We start from the raw sequence: 19,292 nt of genomic DNA on the forward strand, positions 1-19,292 counted from the left end.
TGATGTTATTCAAGAACACTTCTCTGAAATATGTATTAGAATCAGTGTGCTTTAAAAAAAAATAAAAGTTCAAACTACGTAGAAAATATTATGTGCAGTTAGATGAAACATCATGGTAAAAAAATTTGTTTCTAATTTCCGTTTTTTAAATTCCCTGTTGATTGGGTACTTTCAGGTAAGAACCAAATTCCAGATTTTAAAAATGACTTTAAGTTTCAAGAATGTAAGATACTAAGCTGAAAAGTAGAAGTCATGGCAGTGCGTACTTTATAATGCATTATAAATTCTTTTGTGTGCTCTCTCTTTCCTTCACCCTTTAAGAAAAGCTTTGTCATATGGAGTGAAAGTGAAAGCCTTAAATCTTTCTCACATGATTGGCTGTTCTCTCCCATTTATCTCCTATAGCTCCTGAGTATTGGTGTTCCATTGCTTACTTTGAAATGGATGTTCAAGTAGGAGAGACGTTTAAGGTTCCTTCAAGCTGTCCTGTTGTTACTGTTGATGGTTATGTAGACCCTTCTGGAGGAGATCGCTTTTGCTTGGGTCAACTCTCCAATGTCCACAGGACAGAAGCCATTGAGAGAGCAAGGTATTGATTGTATAGTTAGATAGTTAATTTTAAAAATTGAACATAGTACATTGTCTTTTATTCAGAGATATCTTTCAATGTAAATTATGTTTTCGAATATAAAAGAATAAAGATCGTCTTGAAAATTCAGAATTTGTAAGCATTTCATTTGAATTGTAGATGTTTGTTATTTAAAAGATGATAAAATACCGTGTTTTTTAAAAGTCAGTGAGGTTTCTGTGTTTTGAATCGTAACTAGACCTTTTGGAACCCGGTTTGAAAACTAGTTTTTATTTCCTCTGATTGTATGGTATTTCTCCAAATTTACTGAGAGGAAATAACATAAAATGAAGACATGTTTCCACAGGTGTTATTTATAATGGAAGACTGATAATAAAAGGTAAATGGTTAAGTAAATTTTAATACACTTTCATTTTTATGCAGTCATTAAAATATAAAAAGTTTACATAATCAAATGTAAATACTTAAGATGAAATATTACAGGAAAACATACACAATTTTAGGTACTGTGTGATCTCAACTCTTTAAGGAAATGTGTGTGTGCATAAGCACATAATCTTGGCTCTATCCCTAGCTGTGTGATTTTGGCAAATTATCTACTCTCTAAGCCAGTGCTGTCTAATAGAATTTTCTGTGATGAAGGAAATGGTTTATATCTGTGCTGTCCAGTATAGTAACTTCTAGCCACACGTAGCTGTTGAGCAGTTAAAATTTGGCTCATGTGATTAACTGAATTTTTAAATTAATTTAAATTGAATTGTGAAGGTTAAGTGAGAATTTATATTGAATGTTCCTGACACATAATAAGCATTATGTGAATGTTCATCATTATTACATATGAATAGGATACTAAAAAAAATAAACATACAGAAATGTTAACAGTGGCTATCTTTTGGTTATGGTGTTATATAATGTCCTTTATTCTTTAAAATTTTTCAGTATTGGGTATGCTATATAATCTGAACTAAAATTTATTTTTAAATACTTATCAAAATGAAATGTGATTCACTTTTTCTTCCTAAGGTTGCACATAGGCAAAGGTGTGCAGTTGGAATGTAAAGGTGAAGGTGATGTTTGGGTCAGGTGCCTTAGTGACCACGCAGTCTTTGTACAGAGCTACTACTTGGACAGAGAAGCTGGGCGTGCACCTGGAGACGCTGTTCATAAGATCTACCCAAGTGCATATATAAAGGTTAGTTGCAATTTTACTCAAATATTTTAGACTTGGAAAGCTCTGTTTGTTGTTTAAAGAATTGAGATGGAGGTGGGAGGAGTGTAAAAATGTCTCTTTATGTATTAAATAAGAAATTATGTTTGTATATAAAACACATTTCCTGGGCACTTTTATTGATATGATTGGTTATTTAGTTTTGTGGATGCATTCATGCCCTATTGTTTTATTAGCAAATTTGTTAAATGTTTTAGGGTAATACACAGGCTCTTGAAAATACTGAGTGAAACCTCCAAATTTCCTTTGATATAAAATATGTAAAACTCAGACTCTGAAATTGCATCTTAGCCAACCTTTAGGATTTTATGGAAGGGAATTCTAAAAGTATAGCTTTTCACATTAAGAACTGAGAAATGAAAAATTCTTCAGTACCACTTTTTTTAAGGTTAGTTATTTTGTGCATTAAATAGTTTTATTTACTATTATTTTGCATATTAAGCCTGAGGTATTTTTCATTAATTATTACATATTCAACCTATTTTAATTTTAATTTATAACATACACTGTTTTTGAAAGTGGAAGATGGTAATTAGATACCCTAAATATATTTCTAATTTCAGATTTTTCACCGTCATCCTCAGCATGTTTAAGATTAGCTATTGTAAGTTAGTGGAATTAACTCTGCCTCATCACTTAGTCCTAGGAAATTGCTTAGCACACAAATAGAATTATCTTTATTTGTGTTTTCTAATTTTTCCACAAGGAATTTTGCTTATTTGTGCTTTACTATTTTTAAGTGGTGCTGTGTTTCCTCGTATGCTTTGTAGTCTGTTTAATATTTGTTGGCAAGTTTTTCTCAAGAGATTTTATTTTTTATTTTTTCCTTCCTGTCATGGCTTCTCCCTGTAGGGCAGTTTTGCCTTAGTCTGGCACCCTGGGATCCACATCTCAGGACCAATTCTTATATTTAGAAGGTAGAGGAATTTTTGTCCCTTGAGGAAATTGAGTTCCAATCCCCAGGTATGCTCAGGGCCTAATTTCCTGTTGCATAGATTTCTCTGATGCTTACCTATGCCATGGACAAGAATTTTATTCCTAATTGCATTTCTGAATTAACTGTCAAACTGTTTTACCAGCACTTGATTTATGGGCAGGTGCCCAGTTGTAGCCCTTGGAGAGCCTGTTTTCTCATTCCATATCACTCTGAGAAGTCAAATTCCTGTCCTCTACACCTGTTTGGTGCTGGTACCCCAAGTACCTTCTGTCTTTCGTCCTTGCTCTCCACTGTGGATTTTGTTTATCCATCATAAGTTAATGGACATGAGTTGTGTCTGCTTTTTGGCTATTATGAATAATGCTGCTATGAATAGTCATGTATAAGTTTTTAGGTAGATGTATTTTTTTCATTTTCTTGGATATATGCCTAGGAGTGGAGTTGCTGGATCATAAGATAACTCTATGTCTGACTTTTTGAGGGACTGCCAGACTGTTCTCCAGAATGGTAGTGCTGTTTTACATTTCCACCAGCAATATATATGGAGGGTTTCTGTTTCTCTATATTCTCACCAACACTTGTTATTATCTGCCTTTTTTATTTTAGCCATCCTAGTGGATATGAAGTGGTATCTGCCTCATTGTGGTTTTGATTTGCATTTCCTTAATGGCTAATAATGTTGAACTTCTTTTTGTGTATTTATTGGCCATTTGTGTATCTTCTTTGGAGAAATGTCTGTTCAGATCTTTTCCCATTTTTTAATTGGATTTTTTAGTCTTTTTATTATTGTTATAAGCGTTCTTTATATATTCTGGGTATCAGTCCTTTATCAAATACATGATTTGCAAATATCTTCTTCCATTCTTTGGCTCGTCTTTCACTTTTTGCATGATAATGATTTGCAGCACAAAAGTTTTAAAATTTAGTATAGTCTATCTATTCTTTGGTTGCTTGTGCTTTTGGTGTCATATCTAAGAAACCATTGCCTAAGGCAAGGTCATGAAGATTTATGCCTATGTTTTCTTCTAAGTGTTTTATACTTTTAGGTCTTACATTTAGGTCTATGATCCATTTTGAGTGAATTTTTGTGTATGGTGTAGGGAAAGGATTGTTCTTTTGTATGAGCACCAGTTGTTCCAGCAACCATTTGTTCAAAAGACTGTTCTTTCCCTTATTGAATTATCTTGACACCCTGTTGAAAACTCAATTGACCTTAAGTGATAAAGGGTTTTTTTCTGGGCCATCAATTCTATTTCGTTGCTGTATATATCTATCCTTGTGACAGTACTACCCTTTCTTGATTGCTATAGCTTTGTAGGAAGTTTTGAAATTGGGGAGTGCGAGCTCTCCAACTTTGTAATTTTTCAGGATTATTTTGGCTATTGCCAGCCCCTTGGATTTCCACATGAATTTTATGATTGGCTTGGAAGATATCTATTTTTAATAGTTTTTCTAGCCTTTGTATATGTTTGGAGCAGAGAGCAAAGGTGATTATGCATAACTATGCATCCATCTTGACTACAAGTCTCTGGATTACTTGTGCAATTAGAAGTGAATGGACAGAGGACTACAGTGTTGAATATATACTTTGTGCCAGACAGTAGTTATGAACTTAACGGATATGAGGTAGTATTTAAAACATTTAAGCTTAAAAAATGTGGAATCTTGTATAATTAATTTCTAGGATTGTCAAATAATGTAGGATCTCTATTTTGGTACAAATGGTCCTTGAAAAGCCACCCAGGTATGAGACGTGTCATCACTTGATAAACCACTGTCATGGATAGATTTTTATAGCAATCTCAGACTTTTGCCTTGAACAATAAATAACTCTCTTGTGGTACATTTTAGTGGAGTAAAAAAATCCCATTTTTGTTATATTAACTAAGATTTAAAAATAGTTATTTCTGTTTACTAAGTATATTGTTCTTCAGAAGAGTCTTCTCATTAGCCAGAAAGAGATGCAAGTTTATCCTAAATCTAACCATTGGCCTTTTCTTCATTTACTAATTTTTTGGGCCGCAGTAACTAAAGTTTAGGTTGTCAGGTAGATTTTCACCAGAGATCATGTTACTGGGGTGAATTGCATACAGATACATGAACCCTTGGAAGGAGTGCCCTTACATTGGGGAGTCCACATGGGGGAATCCATCCCTACCCCCAATACACATACATACACACAAACACATTTTTTTCTTTTTAGTTAAAATGAGGAAAACATAGGTTTAAAGAACCATTCTTTCATTTTATAAACCAAGAAGCTAGGACTAAATTGTATTTTTTTTTCTCCTAAGATGTTGATTTTTTTTTCCTGCTTCTCTTATGATATAGCAGTCACCTTATATTTATGAAAATCTGATGTAACAAAATGGCATTTTACAAGCTTTAAATGGAGCAAATGTTTGAATTCTGTTTAAGTGGCATTGCTCTTTTGCTTTCAAAAGTGAGATCTGTTTTGTTTTTGTTGCTTAAGCAGTAGACACTCAGGTTTTTTAAGAGTTTTTTTGAGATACTGAGATAATTCACATACCATATAATTCACCCATTAAAAGAGTACAATTGAGTGATTTTTAGTATATTCACAGAGTTGTGCAACCATCACCACAATCAATTTTAGAACATTTTCTTCACCCCAGAAAGAAACCTTGTACTCTTTAGCTGTTACCTCCCAACAACCCATTTCCGCCAGCTCTAGACAACCACTAACCTACTTTTTCTCTCTATAGATTTGCCTACTCTGAACAGTTTTTATAAATGGAATCATATAATGTGGTCTTTTGTGACTTCTTTCACTAAGCATAATGTTTTCAAGCTTCATCCATGTAGCATATATCTGTACTTCATTCCTTTTAGGGCTGAATGATATTTCATATACCACATTTTGTTTATCCATTCATCAGTTGATGGACATATGAGTTTCTACTTTTTGGCTATATTATGAATAATACCACTATGAACATTCATGTACAGATTTTTGTGTAAACATACGTCTTCATTTCTCTTGCATATACCAAGGAGTGGAATTGCTGGATCATAAAATAACTCTGTGTAACTTTTTAAGGGACTGCCAAACTGTTTTCCAAAGTGGCTGTAGCATTTTATATTTACAGCAGCAGTATATGAAGTTTCTGATTTCTCTACAGTCTCATGAATACTTGTTGCTATCTGTCTTTTTGATTTTAGCCATCCTAGAGGGTGTGAAGTGGTATCTCATTGTGGTGGTTTTTGATATGCATTTCTCTTATGATGATGAGTCAGGTTTGTTTTTGAACACATATGTTAGGGGCAGGGGGCAGGCTGTGTTTCTAAACCACAGCTGGACTAGGTTGAAGGTTATTATGATCCCACTTAAATTTATTCCCAGTTACTATATATCATGATTCTTACCTCCAGGTCAGATTACTTAGCAAGTCCTTAAAGCAGTCTTATATTCAGATGCCCGGTATACCACCAACACAATTATCTGTTTCTCTTTCTGGATTACTATTTCTTGGTGTTGATTTAAACAGAGTACTGTAATTGAGCCTTATAAAGAAGAATGCCAAAATTTGACTCCTGGTTGAAAGGGAATATCCTGAAGACACTCACCTTTGTTAAATAATAAGTTTGTAATAAACTTATATGAGAGTAACCACAGGAAATGTGTTTAAATAAATGAAATCAGAGGTAAATTGTTGATTAGCCCAGGGGTGGTGATGAAATTTGTTTTGGATCTGAGCCAAAAAGAATATTTAAAACCTTTGGTTACTTTGAATTGTTTTTATCAACAACTCAGTCAAATTTTGAAAGGAAGATGGTTGCATTTCAATGAAAGCCTTAATTTTACTATCCAGTATAACAGATGAAACCTATTATGGTATAGACAGAGTATACAGTGGGGAGGCAGCCTGAGTTTTAGTTAGCAGTATAGCCAATAATATGTCTTTTGGTGTGGGTGCTGTAATTACATAAATAACCCATGTGGAAAGAAGGTTTGCTGAGGTGCTTAATGAATCGTTTTTACTACATCTGCAGATAAAAGTTTTAAAATTTCATCTCTGTGGTTAATATGTGCTCCTGGTGTTAGCATAGATTTAGATTAAGACAGTCGTAATTATGATTGTTTATAACATATTGTAAAGAACCTATGTGTGAATATCTCTTGGTTATTTTTAATAACTCATGGTGGAGGTGGGGATATGTTGAGAACATATTGAACCCTGGGAATTTATAAGTAAGCTGTATTCCCTCCTCCCGGGCCATACTAGGTTAATGATGGTTAAAAAAAATTTTTTTTAAGTGGTTGTAAAGACCTAAATGTGAAACATAAACCTCTTAGAGGATAACATAGGAGATGACCTTGGGTATGGCAATGACTTTTTAGATACAACATCAAATACAGGATCCATGAAAGAAACAGTTGATAGGCTGGACTTCATTAAAATTAAAAATGGCTGCTCTACGAAGGACAGTGTCAAGAGAATGAGATGATTAGCCACAGAGTGGGAGAATATATTTGCAAAAGACACATCTGATAAAGGACTGTTATCGAAAATATAGAAAACACTTAAAACTTAACAGTAAGAGAACAACCTGATTAAAAAATGGGCAAAAGACCTGAATAGATGCTTCAGTGAAGAGGATACATTGATAGCAAGTAAGCATGTGAATAGATGTTCAAGTTCATGTCATTAGGGAATTGTGAATTAAAATAACAGTGAGATACCACTACATACTAGTAGAATGGCTAAGATCCAAAACACTGACAAAACCAAATGCTGGCCAGGATGTGGAGCAACAGGAACTCTCATTCATTACTGGTGGAAATGCAAAATGGTACAGCTACTTTGGAAGACAGTTTGGTAGTTTCTTACATAGCTAAATGTATTCTAACCATATGATCCATCAGTCACACTCCTTAATATCCACCCAAATGATTTGAAAATGTATGTCCACACGAAAACCTACACACGGATGTTTACAGCAGCTTTATTCACAGCTGCCAAAAACTTAGAAACAACCAACATGTCCTTCAGTAGGTGAATGGGTAAATAAACTGTGGTACATCCACAGAGTGGAATGTTATTCAGCACTAAAAAGAAATGAGCTATTAAGTCATGAAGAGACATGGAGGAACCTAAAATGCATATTACTAAGTGAAAGAAGCCAATCTGAAAAGGCTACATACATGTTGTATGACTCCAACTCTGTGACATTCTGGAAAAGGTAAAACTATGGAGACGGTAAGAAGATGAGTGGTTTCCAGGGATAGAGAGGAGGGAAGAACTCATAGGCAGTGCGCAGAGGATTTTTAGGGTAGTGAAAGTACTCTGTATGGCACTACAACGTTGGATACGTGTCGTTATACATTTGTCTAAACCCATAGAATTATAAAACCAAGAGTTACCCTAATGTAGCTTGTGATTTGGAGTGATAACGGTGTGTCAGGGTAGGTTCATCGATGTAGCAGGGGCACCACTGTGGTGCGGGGCGTTGACGGTGGGGGAGGCTGTGATTGAGTAGGGAGGCAGAGCTCACTTTACTTTTTACCCAGTTTTATCTTGAGCCTAAAACTGCTCTAAAAAATAAGATTTGTTAGTTTCTTTCTTTAAAAAGAAGTGGTGGTAGAGCTATTTGGCATTTCAAATATTTGAGTCCCACTTTGTACTGTGCTAGGTGATGCCTTCTAAGAGGTCAGAGAGCCCAGTGGAAAATTTCAGAATCTAATGGACTCTTGGGAATCTTGAAAAAACAGTGGGTTTTGTTCTGGGCATTGTGGGATTTCTGATTTCCAGACCTGACTTTGTCATGCTTTCTGTTCTGAAGCCTTTTAGGACTGATAGTTTGGTCAGGTAATAAATACATCTATTTGTGACAAATTTCTAACTCTTCAGAGAATGGGATAGTCTTAAGTTTTGTCCGTCATTGATGCTGGAAGATTGGCATTGAGTAGAGAAATAAGTAAATAGGAATGTGGTTTGCTGTTTGGAGAGGGTTCTCTTGTTTATTGTTGTTGTATGCTCTTATGTTTCATGTAAATACCATGGCTAAAGACAGTCAGAATTTTTCAGGCATCTGAAAACTAATGGTTTGGGTTTCAAACCTGTTGTTTATCTGATAAAGTACTATGTTATGCGTTCTTTGATTTCTTTTATTGTCAGGGATAATTATGCTTGCTTATATTTGGGTTTTGTGCATACTAGAAGGATTTTTTTTAACGTAATTTACTCTTGACAAAGGAATATAGTCACATGGTTCAGAAATTAAAATGATATAAAAAAAGTGCATTGAGCAGTCTTGCTTCTACTCTGTCCTTGTTTTCCTTTCTTGCAACTTCTAAGATGATCACTCTGCTTGTGTAATCTTCCAGTGCTTTAAAAAATGCCAGCCCTTGGCATGGCTGATAAAGAACATTGAAATTACTTATGAACTCCTTAACTTATCCTGAAAGGTCAATGGCTACATGGGAGGCCAAAACTAAAATAAAATATAATAAGTAACATTTATTGACAGCTTACTGTATACTATGCCAAGTTTATAACAACCTTATAAAAAAGCATGTACACTTAGCATTCCCATTTTATAGATAAGAAAATTGAGGCCTCAGAGAGGTTAAGAAATTTAACCCATGTAGGTAGCAGGTATCAGTGATAGGATTCAAAGCTAAGCATTTTTTTTTTTATCACGAGCATACAGAAAGTAATGAGAAACTAGTTAATGAAATCCCATGTATCTATCACTGAGATTCAGTAGTTGTTAAGATTTTACATTTACTTGATCTATTCTTTTTCCTCTGTTTCTAAAGTATTTTAAAACAAGTCCTAAATATCATGTTATTTTGCTCCTATGGATTAAAGTGTGCATCTCTGAGAAATGTAGTTGTTTTCTTATATAGTGACAGTGCCTTTTATTCACTCCTCCAAATAGAATGATAAAGAAAAGAAGTTGGCCATATGATCTAGGCCATCGATTCAGCCTAAAGAAAACTCTCAGCAATTTGGTTATGAAAGGGAGGGATGATTTCTTAACTGTTCATTTTACACAGTGGTGTGGTTTTTCACAAGGACAATAATGGCTGCCCCACACTGAACTCTAGATAAAGGATACAGAGAGCTGTGGCAGCCAAAGCTGTCCTCATAGTGAAATGTGCCTCTTGGTGAGCTTCAAGCCACCTTTCCTAAGAACTACATATACATAAAAAATTAAAATTTTGAATTCTTTAATTCTGAGAGCTGAATTAAGCTATGAGTTTTATGCATTGGTTTTTGATGTATGGAATATTTTCTGCTGGACTCATGGCATGAGACTTATACTTTTTTTTAAGGTCTTTGATTTGCGTCAGTGTCATCGTCAGATGCAACAACAGGCAGCTACTGCACAAGCTGCAGCAGCTGCCCAGGCAGCAGCCGTGGCAGGAAACATCCCTGGCCCCGGATCAGTAGGTGGAATAGCCCCAGCTATCAGTAAGTATACTTTTGATTTTTTTTTTTTTAAAGTGCAATAGTTGGCGTTTTATCTTGATTGACTCAGTTGATTAGTTAATTTAAGCAATAATAGAAATTAAAGTTCTTTTTACTGGGATAACATTTTTGAATTTGTAAACAAAAAAAAGAAAACTGTTATTCTGTAATAGTTGCCCTTTGTCTAGGACCCTGTGTTCATTCTTTTTGTATCAAAAAAGGGAGTATGGGATAAAGGAGAAAGGGGGTTATTATATTATATTGATCAGTCTCCCCTTTTTTTTGCTGATGCTTTTAATTCTTGCCTCACCAGCCAGGGTGGGTTGAGATCACCAACATGCTTTGCTTTATTCTAGAAGGAAAGCATATTTCAGTTTCAGAGTTAGGCACCTCTCCAGTTTTTTCTTAAGTATGCTAAGCATGGAGAGAAAACTAAGTGAGGGTGGTATTTTGGTAACTTGTAGACTTTTTTTTAATTTTAGGGTAAAATTGAACTGTGTGCCAGGTTTCACACTGATGGGGAATTTTTTACTGCAGAGTTAAACTCCTGACTATAGACTTTTATGATGGAAACACGTGGCACCCATCTTCCACGTCTGAAGGCATAACTAGTGATTCATTCAACCCCTGTTCTTAACCTCTTCAGTGTGGTAAGCAAATCACACTGGCTAAGAAAACTGCAGTGGCCCTGCAGGTTTCTCTACAGTACATAACAAATTCCTCCCATTAGTTTCATTGTAATATTGATGAATGCAGATTGACTATATGACTGTATGTTCTGGAAAATTAGATGCAGAGTCTCCGTTGTGACTTATGTTCAGGAGTTTACAATTTAGAGGTAGATAAGGCATACTCATTTAGAAAATTTTATTTTTTAAAAGATTTGGGCATCTAAACCATTGATTTGCTAGTTTTGATGTTATAAACATGCTTCTACTAAAGAATCCAGATCTATTATTAAATTTTTCATTCTCATCTACTGCTCCCTGTTGAGTAATTACGTATTATCTCTGTTACATTGTGAAACTGAGAGACAGACATCATCTGGGTCATCCAAGAAGTCTTAGTGGAACCAGGACTGTTAACTGTCTCATTATTAGTCATGTCTTACTCTGAACTAGACTGTTTAGACAGACAGTAAGGTTCTTAGAACCAACCTGTAGACATGCACTACCTCTTAAAAACAAGTTGTTTTTTATTCCTTCACCTCCACTTCTAAAGAGAAAAACAGGTGGGGTGTTGGTGGATTGTGGTAATTCATAATTGATGGTAGCTAGAAGACCCATGTGGAATGTAGGTGGTCTTTACCAAAAGTTTTCAGTCCCTGTTGATAAAGTATAGATCTGCACTTACTTTTTGGCACCTTGACAGAGAAGTTATATGCTGGGGAGAATGAAGTAAAGAAAGCTAATCACCTTATTAATGTAAGATTTAGGGAGGATGGGAAGAGATCAGCTGTCCCTCTGACGTCATCTAAATCTTTTCTGTTAGGTTTGTCAGCTGCTGCTGGAATCGGTGTTGATGACCTTCGTCGTTTATGCATACTCAGGATGAGTTTTGTGAAAGGCTGGGGGCCTGATTACCCAAGACAGAGCATCAAGGAAACACCTTGCTGGATTGAGATTCACTTACACCGGGCCCTCCAGCTCTTAGATGAAGTACTTCACACCATGCCTATTGCCGACCCACAGCCTTTAGACTGAGGTCTTTTAACTTAATGTTGGGGCCCTTAACATTATCAGGATGGTGGACTATAAAATGCAATCCTGTTTATAATCTGAAGATATATTTCACTTTTGTTCTGCTTTATCTTTTCATAAGGGGTTGAAAAATGTGTTTGCTGCCTTGCTCCTAGCAGACAGAAACTGGATTAAAACAATTTTTTTTTTCCTATTTAGAACTTTTCAGGCATGGCTCAGAGCTTGAAGATCAGGAAAAACACATTCTTATTAAATCTTCACCAGTTATGTATGAAGGAATCATTCCAATGCTGGAAAATTTAGCCCTTTAAAATGTTTTAGAGCCTTTTATATGCAGAACATTGATATGTGTGTTATTCTACAGAATAAATTCAATATTGCTGATTTTAAAGGCAGAGAAGTTCTCAAAGTTAATTCACCTATATTATCTTGTGTGTGAGTTGTTATTGTTGAACATACTTTACTCCAAAATATTGTGCCATGCGGGTGAGTTAATTTTACCAAGAGCAACTTTACTCTGTGTTTAAAAAAGAAGATAGTAATGTATTATAACCTTTTATGCAAATGTTTTTTTCAAGTTAAACTAGTGAAGATGATTTCAATTCAGATTGTCTTGCGACTTCAATTTTCTTTTGCCAAGGCAAAACACTAATCTCTGTATATTGAGAATTCCTTAAAATTACCAAAGGAATATCATTTAAAATTACATTTGTTATCTTTGTTGGATAACTATTTATCATGAAATCTACTTTAGCCCTGTTAAACAGTAGATGTATTCTATATTTCTAGGCACAGGGTTGGTTACTAAGAAGCCTAGAGGAGGAATTTCTTTCCTTCATTAACATAGGGAAAGGTTTTGTATTTTTAAAAACACTAAAAGCAGTGTCACTCCATCTAATATCTTAACCATTCTGCAAAGGTGGCAGTGCTTAAACTAAATAATGAATATTTTGGGAATTGCTAAATTCTGTGTTAAATACAGTGCAGAATAAGGGAAACATTACCGTTCATAATAGGTAGTTTGGATATTTTTGTACTTGATTTGATGTGTGACTTTTTTTTCGTATACTGTTTAAGTCATGTATGTTATGACATTGTTTAAAATTCAGTTTTTGTATCTTGGGGCAAGACTGCAAACTTTTTTATACCTTTTGGTTATTCTAAGCCCTTTGCCATCAATGATCATATCAATTGGCAGTGACTTTGTATAGAGAATTTAAGTAGAAAAGTTGCAAATGTATTGACTGTACCACAGATAAAATATGTATGCTTTTTACTTAGCTAGTAGCATAAATAAAACTGAATCTCAACATGCAAAGTTGAATTCTAGGTTTGATTTTTAAGTTTTTTTTCTTTTGCACTTTTGAGTCCAACCTTAGTGGCGAGACACCTTCTACTAAGTGACAGGCAAACAGCCAGTACTATTGGGCAGCTTTGGTTTTTTTCTCCCACTCTACCAGGACTTCCCTATGGACATTATGTATCAAGTATAGGGTTGGTTATTTTTTTAACTTTTATTTTACTGTAGCAAAACTAGGCCTGATTGTCTATAAGATAAGTAGGTTGTCTACAGGATAAATAGTGTGAAATAAATCAAGGATTATCTTTCAGATGTTTTTGCTTTCTTCATGGAGGGCCTTTCTAAGTGTAATAAGATTATTTCAGGTGTGTTACAAGTTTGAGACATGAGAAACACTTAATGCATGATAGTCATCCTTATATCAACTTAAATCAACAAATCTTCTACTTCTTTGCTTAGGTCTTCTTAGTAAGACCATCCTAGAAACCACTGAGTTTGCTTATTGCTGTGATTTAAACATATCTTGATCCAAGCTACTTGTATTTTGTTTTTTAAAATAACATTTCTACCAACTCATTTATACTCTTGAGTACTTACAGATACTTCTGTTAAAGACCTAATCTTAATCTGTAAAGTTTGGTGATTTTACGTTTTATTGGCAGATTTTTTAAAAGGTATCTTCATTCTCTAGAAATTTTTTACTTAGGTCTGTTTTATTGTGAATGAAGAATAGGAGCAAGAGGGGAGAGAGTTTTAGAATAACAGATTTTAAAAATCGAGGATGTTAGATTAGAACCACAAGCATGCTATGATATAATCCATTGCCTCCTATTCTACTTTAAAGAAGGTTTACATGTTTAATCATCTAGGGAAAGTATTGTGGAAAATATTTGCTAAGTAGTCTGTCTTTCAGGCCAAGCCACCCACTTTGGTTTCCTTTTGCAAAGAGCCATAAAAATACGACAAGTACATAGAAGTACTTCTAGTTATTAATTGCTTTATACTTGTGCCTAGGTTCAGTCACATGCTTTTGAGAAAACATCTAGTATGTTATAATCAGTTATTTCTGAGGGCTTATAGTTGTTGAACAGTATTTACGTTTCTTAGAGGTAGTCATCTTTGATGAGTAAGACTAAAAGAATCACAGTGTTTAAGATTTTATGGCTATTTTAAGAGTAGAATAGTGTCCACAGTTCTTGGAATCTGATTGCTCTGAGTATATGGTTCTGGGTGTGTTTTCTCTAGCTAGTTCATATCTCAGAGACTCTCAGAATATTGAATTTCAGTGGAAGCTGAGAGAGAGATGAACCAGGTTTGTACCTTTATAATCAATCCAGTATGAGGCCCATTCCACTTTTGTCTAGTGCCTTTCAGTGCATTATCAAAGGGAAATCCTTAAATCCAAAATGGTGTTGCCTTTATTTTCCAGGGAGTAGATTCTTTTGTGGGATATAGTCTGTCATTTTTTATAGTATACTACCCCTGGTATACAAAGATAATGATAATAAATCACTGCCGTATAACCTTGTTTTTCTAGAAGCATGGCTCGTTTGTATTGACCTAATAGGCAAATAGGTTGCCTGTCCCATTCCTCCTGTAAACATTGTAGGTTTACAGGTTGAGTGACCTGGCTTAGGGATAACCTACTCAGAATACCCAAATAAAATGAACACATATGAGCTGTGTTGTATTTCAAAGTTAAAAATCCACTTTCGTGTGGAAGGGTGTAGTGTAGAGAGGGGGTATTTGTAATAGAACATTGAAGGCAAAATAAAATGTCCTGTCTTCCAGATGATAAATATCTTATTTCGAAAGTTTATTGCAGTTGTCTTTTTGACCATGCCCATCTGAAGAAGGGAAATTTTACATGTTCCATGGTGCTCCTTAAGTATATGTGGATGTTAAAGAATATATGGTGAAGTATTTCGATTCCTGGTTTGGTGGTAACTAGTTAGTAGTTACTAGCTATTATGCAAAATCAGATTAGTTCAGAACCTCTTTGAGAGCCTTTTGGAAGAAGAAGTTTTATTCTCAGTAAGGCAGAATAATCCTTTTTGTTGATAGTTTCTATAGGTTGCTCCCTCCATCATTGAGTCATTTTGCTGGCATTTAATAATAGCAGATTGGGAAAATGGTGAATTTTAGGTTACTGGGGTAAATGAGTATATGAAAGCAATTACCTGTATGTAAAGTCAGTTAACAACTCTTTTGTGGATGGGGTTTGGCTAAGACTAGCAGATAGAAAAAATGCTTTTTTTTTTTCCTTCCTAAAGGCAGAACCCATTGTTGCGGATAGCTATCTGTAAATAATCACCTAAGTCCTCCTTTGCAAGATTATTGAAGATGGGGTATGAGAATCTTGTGTGCAACCTTTCTATTTTTTCCTCACAACTAGATAATTTCTTTTCTCCTAAGATATATCAGGAAGGATGTAAAAAGTTAGTGGCCTTATTCATAGCATCCTCAGGCCCAGCCTTGTCTGTAAGCACTTGTCCCAGTGTTGCTAGGTTGTTTATCTTATTTATCTGGTATCACTGTGGAATGGAATTTTCTGCATAATCCAAACTTGCCTTATTTAAACAGTAAAACTTTTTTTACTTTGGCCATTTTTTTGGGTGGAGTTATTTGATATGTATATTAGAGAACATAGTAGATACAGTGTTTCTTTTGTGCCTCCTGTCTTGTAGACTTTAGAGGCTGCTAAGACATGTGGGACTGTTTTACCTGCACTAAATGGTCGCAGACTCCTATGGTTTGGAATGTTTGTTTTGGTATACTCCCCCCGCCCCTTTAATGACAGCAACCACTTCCTGTGTGTTACTAGTATACCTCCCCTTAGTTCCTTCTTCCCTTTCTGATTCATTTTCCCGACTGGGCAAGGAAGCCAGATAACCATACTTATTAGAACTTTCTTTAAAACACCAGGGCAAACTGGGACAGGACCCAAGGAAGTTTCCTGTAAAGTATTGAAAAGAACTTCACTGCTTTGGCATTTGATATCAGTTTGACTGCTTAGTGTGCTTCCTGATTCTTGCTGAGTTTCAGGTAGTTCAGATAGAGAGAAATGAGTCATATTCATAATTTTCCCCTTTGAAAGGTTTAGTTGCTTCCACTTGAATGCTGCTCAAACAAATACTGGGGTTACAAGGGTTGGTTACTAAGTTAGCATCAATAGCCAGAGGCAATACCATTACCTAGAGGACACCAGCAAAAAGAAAAAGAACAGCAAAAAAAATAAAAACCTTGGAAAATGAGGGGGTCATTTTGTTTTGTTTTGGTGTCCCCTTTTTGAGTCCTATCTTCTGGCCTTCCTCCTCTACAGATATTTTTGACCTTTAGGTGCCTTTATGAGAATTGAGGGTCTGATATCCTGCCCCAAGGAGTAGCTAAAGTGATTGCTGATGTTTTCAGGGATTTTAACATCAGACTTGAATGAGTGAATGAACCTTTTTTTCTTTTCCTTTCATCATCTTTTTTTTTTTTTTTAAATGTAGGAAGAACTAAGGAGAAAACTCTAGTGAAGACAATCATTTCTCTCTATTGATGCGGATAATTTTCAGCTTATTTCAGATGCTTTCTCAATAGGTCTCAGAACTAGTGTTCTTGTTCAACCTGAAACTAGTAGTGGCTCTGGGCTGGGGCCAGACAGTTGCACTCTCTAGTTTGTGCTCTGCCACTAATTTGATGTATGACCTTGGGCAAGTCATTTACCTTCTTTGGGCCTCAGTTGCCTCATCTGTAAAATGAGGGAGTTGGACTAGATGAGTTCTTCCAGCTCTGAAGTTTAAGTGACCTTGCCTACCTTGCAGCAGTTTTTGATTTCTTCCTTACCTTTGGTCTGCTGTCTGAGGGGGCTTTTTACTTATTTCCACATTATTCAAATGAGACTAGGCTTGATATTTTATTACTGTTCTGTGGACAAGAAGTTACATAATATGTCCTTAAAACTTAAATTCAACCAAAGGCCTAGCACCGCCTTGGGGGCTGCAATAAATACTTAAAAAAAAAAAAATGGAGAAAAGCCTTTATCTTATTTTCCCATCATCTCTATTCAAGGTGTATTAAGGCTTTTTTTGGAGTCATGATATTCTACCTTTTGGGTTGGTATGTGTGTGACACCATCCTCTTAAGTACTGTGTGCTGGTAATTTTTTCTTTAAAATGGATTGAAAACTTACTGTAAATGCCTAATGGTTATTAGAGGTCATTGCTTTGGGTCTTTGGTTTCTTAACTCTTCTATTCTGAAAACAGGGAAATTCCCTTGAACTGTGTCAATTAAAATGGTTTATATGACTCAAGAAATTAATACCAGTGGATGATTATTCACTTTATTTTTGGCTCTTTTTAGGTCCATTTTGATTAGAAGACTTTTGGCTGGAGCATTCCTTTCAGAGTTCTCTTCCAGCCTATCCTTGGATGAGTATAATTAATGGACTTGGCTTTTTCAAGGACCTTGAGAACCTTCCTTGGGGGGTGGGTCAAGGGTAGGGGATTGGGGAGTCCTGGTAGAGGCCAGCTCTGTGGTAGCTGGAAAGGAAGGAATGAAACCAGCTGCTGTTGCTGTGGCTGCTTGTCATTGATAGAAGGACTCATGGGCTTGGATTGGTTAAAAGGCCAAACATAGAGTCAGCAAACTTCTTCCAAGTTGGGTTCTGGCCGATGCCTTGGACATGTGATTTAAGGGAAAAGTGTGAAAGCTCCTGGATGATGAAAACCTGGTGAGCTGCAGAACCATTTGGAGGAGGTGACTAGGGGTTGGGAACAGATTTGGTGATAGTACTTCCCAACTCTGTCTCCTTCTCTGAAGTCAGAGGAATGCAGCTATGCCAAAACTCACAGAAGAGCCACATTTAACCTCTGCTTTTGGGAAAACTGGTTAGCTAAGGCTGGTAGTTCCTTTGTGGCTTTTTGTATACTTTTGCCTGGTTGAAGTCTGTGGCTAAAAAATAGTTGAACCTTTCCTGAGAACTCTGTAACAAAGTATGTTTTTGATTAAAAGAGAAAGCCAATTAAATCATTATGTGCTCATTCTTTTTCTTAAAGCCTGTGGATGTTTTAGATCTAGAAAGAATTTCTAATCACGTAGCGAATTCTCAGACTTGAGGACATTTTCCTTCATTGCTTTGTGACAATTGAAATGGGAACTACAGCATTTCAAATATGACCATGGGAGAACAGTCCCCATTCTTATCTCATTTCTAAAAGGAGAGAGTGGAATGATGGTGGTTGAAGAGGTGGGTACTAGGGAATTACGAGAACCAAGATGCTTAAAGGAGAGACAGAAATTGGAAATTGGAGACTGACCCTATCATTGCCCATCTAAGGATAAAGAAAGCTATTCCCCCCTAGCTGCCTCCTTTATGAAATGAGGGGTCAGTGTGGGGCAGGGGGTGGTCAGGTAAGGTTTTTCTTTGGCAATGGCTTGTAAAAAAAAAAAAAAAAAATCACGACCAAATCAGAATTTTCTTTCTGGTCTTGCTGATGTGCGTTCCAGAGACATTTATCAGGCCGAGAGACTCATTCTCGCCTGACCTAAAATTTACAGTATTTTAAGCTGAACTTGGAGAGGGTTGTTGATTGGCATGCTGTTGAGGGGAAAAAAACGAAACACAAAAAGCATTCCTTTGTGGAACTCTTCAGGAGTAAGGGCAGTTTTGTGTATTCTTCATCTCTCTCTGCCCTCTGCTTTTGACCCTTGATTCTTTGTGCTTTATTCCATCTCCTGCCTTATCACAGCTCCCACAAATGACAACCTGAAAAGTCCCAACTCCTCTTCAAACCCTTCTCACCCTGTCTTCTCACTGTGATAAATTGTAGTGCCCTTTACCCTCAGCCCCTTCTGTTCTAAAAGAACAATTCTTTTAGTTCTGGCCCTACTTTGGGGATGGCATCTACTTCTTTATTTTGATGTAGTCCTTTTGGGCCAGACAGATGGACAGGATGCGTTCAGGGAATTTGTCACCAGCAGACCTACCCTAAAAGAATGATGCTTAAAGGAGTTTCTCTAAACAGAAAGGAAATGATAAAAGAAGAAAGGTAATATCAAGAAGAAATTAAAAATATGGTAAGCAAAATAATATATATGGTAAGCAAAAATAT

The 19,292-nt window shown here is 35.8% G+C and overlaps 1 protein-coding gene across 2 annotated transcripts in view; it reads left to right on the forward strand.

The window, feature by feature from the left end:
* SMAD4 (SMAD family member 4) overlaps window positions 1-13,503 on the forward strand; it is a 55,440-nt gene extending 41,937 nt beyond the window's left edge. The window contains exons 9-13 of one of the 2 annotated variants that reach the window (XR_014297508.1): window positions 406-589; window positions 1,613-1,781; window positions 10,058-10,196; window positions 10,731-10,843; window positions 11,685-11,821. Coding sequence is in view for 1 of the 2 variants with exons in the window: in XM_082667369.1 (XP_082523495.1) it covers window positions 406-589; window positions 1,613-1,781; window positions 10,058-10,196; window positions 11,685-11,896 (704 nt within the window). In the remaining variant the exon portion in view is untranslated. Of the gene's footprint in view, window positions 1-405; window positions 590-1,612; window positions 1,782-10,057; window positions 10,197-10,730; window positions 10,844-11,684 lie in introns of both variants that reach the window. The other variant, XM_082667369.1, reaches the window with a different exon arrangement.
* Window positions 13,504-19,292: the final 5,789 nt, after the last annotated feature.

The sequence above is a fragment of the Grampus griseus genome (genome assembly GCF_964374135.1).
Source record: "Grampus griseus genome assembly, chromosome: 12".
NCBI classification, from domain to species: Eukaryota; Metazoa; Chordata; class Mammalia; order Artiodactyla; family Delphinidae; genus Grampus; species Grampus griseus.